Source organism: Microtus ochrogaster, linkage group LG3, assembly GCF_000317375.1.
Source record: "Microtus ochrogaster isolate Prairie Vole_2 linkage group LG3, MicOch1.0, whole genome shotgun sequence".
Taxonomy (NCBI): Eukaryota; Metazoa; Chordata; class Mammalia; order Rodentia; family Cricetidae; genus Microtus; species Microtus ochrogaster.
This window is the reverse complement of record NC_022029.1, coordinates 35208707-35216756: the sequence shown is the minus strand read 5'-3', so window position 1 is coordinate 35216756 and position 8050 is coordinate 35208707. Positions and strand designations below refer to the sequence as shown.

Genomic DNA, 8050 nt, shown 5'->3' with positions numbered 1-8050 from the left:
ATGCCCTTAATTCTGTTTAGTCTACTTTTAGAGCATAGACAGGCCACCTCCTCATGCTTCTACTGTACCCATCCTGGAGTATGTCATAGTTTTCTCTTGCCTGTATTACTGAAAACAACAACAACAACAACACCCTCCAAGCTAGTCGGGTGTGGTACAACTCAACATTCTGGAGGCAGAGGCAGGAGGACAATCAAACAAACAAGAACACAACCAATTTTCCACCATTTCCTTCCGACAGTTTGCCGCTCATGAATGCTAGATTCTGTCGGCTGTTAAATATGCCCTCAGTGTTGTGTGTTAAAGCCAGCCTTTATAATTTGCCTCAACACCTCTGACATGCACCATCCTGGTCTGCCGTTCTGCACTCTGCTTCAGGTACCCTTGCTGTTCTTCCGCCTCTGAAACAGGCCTGACCACCTCCCTATTCCTCCTGCCTGGAACATTTCTCCATCACCTTGATACACTTGCTTAAACTTCACAATCTCAGAGAAACCTGTTCTAATTAAAAACATAATACAGGGGTGGGGGATTGCTCAGCCCTTAAAGTACAAGCACGTTCAAGCAAGGGTTCAGTGAAACCACAGAACTAGCCCACTCCACCGATAGAAAGAAAGGCTTCTTGAGGACCAAAAAGCAAGCAGATTTTATGAGTCAACAGGGTGAAGGTTTTAAAGTGATACTGGTTGTTGGGACTGACAGGGAATTGAGTGCCCTTGCTGGAGGTGGTTGACCTTTGGGGGAAGGTTAAGGCTGGTCTGTTACAAAAGAACCCCCTTAAAGGGACTTGCTTTTCTAGTAAACAAACGTTTCTAGTAACAGCCCTTCTTTACCCAGCCAAAGTCCTTCACCCAGACAATGCCACCAGCACTGCCATTTTGGGGTGCCACTTTAGACCTAAAAGTAAGAAGGTTGAAGTTTGGAATCCTAGCACCCATGTAAATTCTGAGTGGGTATGATGGCTGGTGATTCCAGCCTCAGAAGGTAGAGACCAGGGATCTCTGGAGCAGGCTGGCTGGCTAGACTTGCCATAACTTCAGATCTGGGACTGAGGGACCTTGCCTCCAAAAGAATAAAGCTGAAGAGTGCTTTAGAACATCAACCTTGAACCTCTACATGAATGGACATGCATGAGACCCTACATACGCAAGCATACATACATACATACGTGTGTGTGTGTGTGTGTGTGTGTGGGTGTGGGTGTGTGGGTGTGTGGGTGTGTGTATACCCACTCACATCATTCATATGTGTGTGTGTGTGTGTGGGTGTGTGTATACCCACTCACATCATACATACGTGTGTGTGTGTGTATACCCACTCACATCATACATACGTGTGTGTGTGTGTGTGTATACCCACTCACATCATACACATGCATTAAAAGAAGAAAAAGAAAACAAAAAGCAAAATCTAGTCTACTCCACAACCACTTTGTTGCTTAACTTGGGTGGTTACAACCTATGCCTCAAGCCAGTGTTGGCCACCTGTCCTCAATAAGTCAATTAATAGTCAAATTAATTTTGGAAAGCAGAAACATTTATTCAATGTAGCCACACTGGCAAGAGGGACAAAGAAACAGCAAGTCCCCTAAATACATCATAGTATCCAGAAGACAAAGATAAACGCTAAAGATCCACACAACCAAGTAGTCAAGGCCAACGTGTGGTCCTGCCCACCCTGACCCATTATCTGGGTTTCAGTCTCATCCTGTAGGGTGGGCTGGCCTGTTGCCAGAACTGTGGATTCTGTGTAAAAAGTACTCCCTCTGGCTGGGATCTTCTCTTTCTCCTAGTAGATTCCTGGGGAAATTTTCATTTCTTTGGGGTCCATTGTTCCAACAGTGTGACAGAGAGTCGCAGGTGTCCCTTTAGAGAATCTCATTTCTCCCAGGCTGGAACTTGCCTGTCTTCACGGTTACACAACTGTCCTAACCTAGCAAATAAATGATGTCAGTTGTTTCTTATGTCTGCCTCCCTCCCCCCTCAATGTTTGAACTCAACTAGGGCTTTGGGTCATGAACGTGCTTCAGGCTCAGAACAGCTCCGTGATGATTAATTCTGACAGTTAGATGGGGTTTAGAATCACCATGGTGACAGACCTCTGTGAATGTCCATGAGGGAGTTTCTGAATTAGGTGGGAAGACCCACCCTTCATGTGGGCTGGCAGCGTTTTCATGGACTGGGGTCCTGGACTGAATGAACGGAAAAATTAAAGTGAACAGCAGTGTTCTCTGCCTTCTGTTTCCTGGTAGACTGTGACCAACTGCTTCATGAGCTTGTCACCATGCCAAGTTACAAGGGACGGCAGGTGATGTCAAACCCTGAGTCACAATATACTTGTTCTTATGTTGCTTTTAGCAGGTATTTTGTGGCAGCAGAAGCAATGAACCCAAGGGCTTTGGCAACAGTAGGTATGTAGTATTTATTGTGTAGATTAGGACCGTGAGGCAGTTTAGGGTCAAAGGTTCACTTACCACTGAAGCCTCGTGAGCCTTCACACTGACCAGTGGACAGCAGCGGTAGCTGGAGCTTCAGGGATGAGGGCTAACAGAGGTCACTGTCAGCCAGCAATGGAAAGAGAGGTCTAGATGTCCCCCTTGCTTGGTGAGCAGTTATTTTAATTGGTCATAATTCTTTCCTTGGAAAGTTGTCCCTTCCCTCCTTCCATTCAAAGGGCTTGATGTACAGTGTTAAGACTTACTGTGGGAATTAGCTGACTATAACTATAACCAACTATAATTGGTTAACTATAACTTGCCGGTGGTTCCAGTAAGAGCTTAGTTATCATGTTCCAGTTACACGTAAGAGATGAGACTTTATAGACTTCCTTGTCATTGGTGTTGAGTGCCCTTTAGGGCTGTTCAACTTGTCTCCCTTACTCGCGGTCCTAGGGATGAGGCGTGGAAGGTACCACTCAGGCCCTGGACTCCACATGTGTCTGTGCCCTTTGACAGCTGTTTCCGTGCCTCTCTCACACAGTGCTCATCTTCCCTCTGAGATCAGGCCTACTGTGACAGCAGCATCCGACATCCCCCACCTCCACAGACCAGCCCCTACAGAGAAAATTCCACCCTCAATGCTGAAGCAGAAGACACATTTTTTTTTGGGCTTTGGGAGAGAAATAATTGAAGGGTGGGCAAATATGTCTATTCCAATGCTCCCCTATATAGGCTTTTGACTCTTCAATATATCTTGAATTCTGGTATTCAGATTCAGGTAGTTAGGAAAGCTACTAAGCTTAGGTTTCAGTTGACCGTGTATTCATATGGTTAGAGCCCTTCTGTCTTAGCCAGTGTTCTATTGCTATGATAAGATACCATGACCAAAGAAGCCCTTATAAAATAAAGCTCTTAATTGGGACTGGCTCACAGTTTCAGAGGTTTAGTCCATTATTGTCATGGTGGCATACAGGAGGTCATGGTGTTGAGAGGTGGCTGAGAATTCTACGCCTGGATCCACAGGTAGCAGGAAGAGAAAACCATTGGGTCTGGCTTGGGCTTTTGAAACCTCAAAGCCCACTCCCAATGTCATACTTCCAACAAGACCACACCTCCTAATCCTTTTCAAGTAGTGTCACTCCCTGATGACTGAGCATTCAAACAGATGGTCCTATGGGGGCCATTCTTATTCAAACCGCCATACCTTTCCAGGTCCCCATTCCATTATAGATACAGAGGCCTATATTAACTGCATCAATTGCAACAGATCTAATTTTGGACCAAAATTAAATTTTGGTTAAGATTGAACAGACCCCCTTCTGCCCCATTTTTGTCTATCAATTAGCAATCTTCAGAGTTCTGCTGCACAAGCCCTTTTCTCCCCAGGTCCCAAGGCTGCTGGGTTCTGTCTTCAGTTGAGGTCCTAGAAGCCACAAGGCATGAAGAACACCTGCTAATGAATGTGGGCTTGCTCAACAGGGGCACCCAGAAGCCTGAGTGGGGTTGAGGGAGGTGAGTCATCCATGTCTCCATTCAGGTCTAAGGTCTCTCCTCCCCTCATCATGTACTAACTTCTCCCACCTACAAGACTCAGCTAGGCTGTGAATTCAACTGATATAACGTGGTACCTCACAGGCTCCTATTCTGAGTTTGCTCTTTTGCTACCTCAGTCCAATGGTGACCAGAAGGGGCTGTAATTCCCAGCATCCCCGGCCTTCCCAAGCCCATGTTTCCCAGCTCCGCACTGGTGGCATTTTGTTATGAGTGTCTGTTCTATGCATTGCCGGATGCTTCACAGTTCCTTGTTTTTATTCATTAGACTCCAGTTTTCTCTCTCTGCCTCCTAAGGTGGCAGCCAGAAAGTCTGAGGACATTGTCATACGTCATCTACAGACAACTTTGCCCATGGCTGAGACCACTGCACTGGCTCAAGGAGGAAGGACTATGTGAACCTGAATGTCTTCTCCTGGGCTGTCAAGTTCTGTTATTAACAAAAGCTACTCCACAGAGCTGGTGTTCCTCAGGGTCTTTACGCAGCCCAAGGTTGATGGAGGAAGGTCATTGGTTAATTAAATAAAGAAACTGCTTGCCCTGATAGGTTAAAACATAGGTGGGAGGAGTAAACAGAACAGAATGCTGGGAGGAAGAGGAAGTGAGCTCAGACTCGACAGCTCTGCACTCTGGAGCAGAGACGCCTTGCTCCCAGCTCCCAGGCAGATGCCTCAGAGAGAGACGATGCTCCACTCTTGCGGGCAGAGGCGAGAGCTCTGCTCTCTGAGGCACGCGATGAAGCTCCGACCCAGGATGGACATAGGCTAGAATCTCCCTGGTAAGCCACCTTGTGGGCTACAGCAGATTATTAGAGATGGGCTAGTCCAGGTGCGAGAGTTAGCCTAGAAGAGGCTAGATAGAAATGGGCCAAGCAGTGATTAAAAGAATACAGTGTCCGTGTAATTATTTCGGGTAAAGCTAGCTGTGCGGGCGGCCAGGGTGCTGGGGATGCGGCCCTGCCGCTCCTATTACTACACAAGGTAGTCGGTAAGCAGAGGAGCAATGGATTGTTTCACTACCAAGACCTGCCACCAGCTTGTTACAATGCTATCTATAACCTGTTTTTCACCCCAGCCAGGCTGTACAACCAACAGCACACTCACATTTCTGGGGCCTTTGCTTGAAATCCCTAAGTGTCTAGTTCCATATTAGCATCCTAGTTGCTAGCAAGCAATCTAGAGTTTGAGGAAAGGCAGAACGTATTCAAAGTTAGCATGCAGCATTACAGATTCAACCAGCAAAGCCAGAAAGCCAGCCTAGGAGCTAAAACTCCAGGGCAGGGATGTCCTGACAAAGACCCCCTTGTTGCTGCTGCTGCACACACACACAGCCTGCACTAGTACCTTCATGGGGGTGGAGCTAGAATAAACACCAGACCCCACTTGAAAGGCAAATTATGGCGGAGATGAGAGCCACAGACAGGGAATTCCTAAACATAGGAAGGTTGCTCAAATGGTGTCAAATCTGACAAGAAGTGAGTTAGTATATAAAAGGTCAAATAATAAAATGTATGTTCACTACCTTCCAATTTCCCTTTCTCAATCAGCAAACACAAGAAACATGTTGACTCTCTACAGAGGAAGTAAGGAAACAATTCATTAAAGCTTTTTCAAAAAAACAAATTCCAGGGGCTAGAGAGATGGCTCAGTGGATAAGAGCACTTGCTGCTCTTGCCAAGGACCTGGATTTAGTTGCCAGCACCCACACGACAGCTCACAAGCACCTGTAACTCCAGTTCTAGGCGACACGATGCTGTCCTCCAGCAATACTACACACGTGGCACACCTACACCAGGTAGGCACTCATACATAGACATGAAATAAAAAAAAATCGTTTAAAAAAGCAAAATGCATTTTCATCATGCTGCGGAATTCCAGCTTACTGTTATTATCTGATGTTTTACAAAATATGAGTCATCAATAATGGCAAATAAAAATTATTTTCATTTCAATGGAGAAGCAAATTATAGGTTAAAAAAATCAAGTTTAATATGTAAAAAAAGTTACACATAAAAGGTTTCTCATTTCTAATAAGTTTGATTTCTGGCATGAAGCAGTTTTCAGACAGAATCTTCAAAATCTTCACCAAGTGCTCTTTGTCACGAACACGGAGTCCTGGAGAACAGAAAGCCTTACTCAACAAGGCTGTTCCTTAGCTGCACCCATCTGCAGAGGCTGTGCACTTGAGCTCTGGGGCTCTGAGGAATCCTGGAGATGGGGGGGATTCCTGAAGGGCTGCCATCTGCTGATGTGCTCCTGGCTCATGGTGTCCAGCTGGAGACAGTCCAGGAGCATGCACTTTCTCATATTTACATATGAATGCATCTGTTTTTCCAAGGCTAACTTTGAAGCACTCCACTGGCACCAGGGAGCCACAGGGCAACACTCTGCTCAGGCACTGGGAGCTACTGGTTTTACATGAAGGCGATGCTGTGTCTGATGTGCCAGTTCTTTTGTCAGGATTCATCTCAGGGTCAGCGATGTTGTCTTGGGATGTTAGGGGGATGCCATTGCCTCCACAGTCTCTAAGGTACCTGTGGTGATCCTCACTGAGCAGCAAGACCATGGCTCCACCATCACGCAGCACTCTGACAAAAAATGGTAATTGGAATGAGTATTTCTTTCTTCTGAAACAACAAACAATCCTGATTTATTTAAAAAGAGTTGTTAATCTGAAATTTAATTTCATCTATTTAAATACAAGGGTTTTGATAATTAGGTAGCATCTTCTATAATGCATATTCATTATAGTAATTATGGAATCTCTAGTACAAATCTGCTTTAATTATCTATTTTTGCTCTACTTAAAAGGCAAGCTTCAAAGTAATTTGTAGTCACATTCTAACAAATGACTGTACAATGAAGAAGGTGAATGGTAGCATCTCATGGCGTCAGCATATTCAACAAAGAACAGGCCGATGACAGCAGTCACCAGGGAGGAGTTGGGCATGAACAAAGGGGTGATTAAGAAAAGACTTCATCTCCAAAGCCACAGAGAAACCCTGTCTTGAAAAACCAAAAGAAAAAAAAAAGAAAAGACTTCATAAAGGGAAACCCTGAAACTCTGACTTTTGAGAGTTTATTTCCTCAGTCATTCAAGTGCTGCCAGTGCCAACAGCACGAGTGACTAATGGACCACAGCAGTGAGGGGGCCAGGAGCAGGCAGAGAGCGAGGCTCGAAAGTGACAGGAAGGGGCCAAGGCTGGGAGGCAGTGGGGGGAGAAGCAACAGGAGGCACTGGCAGTGGTTCACCCTGGCGGAGGACCTGGAAAGAGGGAGCAGAGCTCAGTCTTGAGTATGATGCCACTCTGAGTAACTGCCAAGGGACAGCTGGGGGCTCGGAGACCGCTGAGACAGGAGGTTTAATGATAAAGCCACAATGGCTGGGACCATCCGGGTAGCAGCAGGCTAAGAGGGACGCAAAGGCAGTGAGCAGGGACATCACCTGTAAGGAAGGGCCATGGGAGAGAGCCAGGAGACACACTCTGGAGAAAACTGGGACAACAGTGGTGCCACGGAGGCCAAGGGAAAGTGGCCCTTAGTGTCAAAAGCCACAGGACCACCAAGTGGCCAAGGGTAGATGCCACCAGTGAGCCTGGGGACAGAAGGCCAGGAGCAAGGAGATAATGAGCTGGGACAGCAGGGTCTTGTTTCCGCTCATGATTCCCTACCCACCAGTGCTTCCTGGCGTTCACTTAGACGGGGATACAGATGTCTGGTCACTATGTAGCTGCTTTGCTTGGCGTCAGGTAAATTCTAGACTCATGGCTGCTCCTGCCTTTCTAGACTCACTGCCGATCCGCTTTCTTCTTCCTTCAGTTGCTCAAAGTCAATAACCTGCCTCTGTCTGCTTCTGTTCTGTTTGTTCTGTTTGCCTCTGCTAGCTCTCCACTTAACACACATTCCCTTGTGTGCTTTCTCATTCTCCAGGCCCCTAGAACTCTACCGCTGTGGAGACACAAGCATCTCTTGACTATGCCTAAGGTGGTACCCTGTCCTATTCCCCAACTGCAGCATGATCAGAAACACTGCTGTGTGTACCATCATGACTGGAAACACTGCT

At 46.4% G+C, this 8050-nt stretch overlaps 1 protein-coding gene across 1 annotated transcript in view; it reads right to left on the bottom strand.

Moving 5' to 3' along the window:
* Nucleotides 1-5967: 5967 nt before the first annotated feature.
* Thumpd2 (THUMP domain containing 2) overlaps nucleotides 5968-8050 on the bottom strand; it is a 44382-nt gene continuing 42299 nt past the window's right edge. The window contains 2 exon segments of the mRNA XM_005360753.3: nucleotides 5968-6207; nucleotides 6209-6575. Coding sequence (XP_005360810.1) covers nucleotides 6124-6207; nucleotides 6209-6575 — 451 coding nt within the window. The 3' untranslated portion in view covers nucleotides 5968-6123.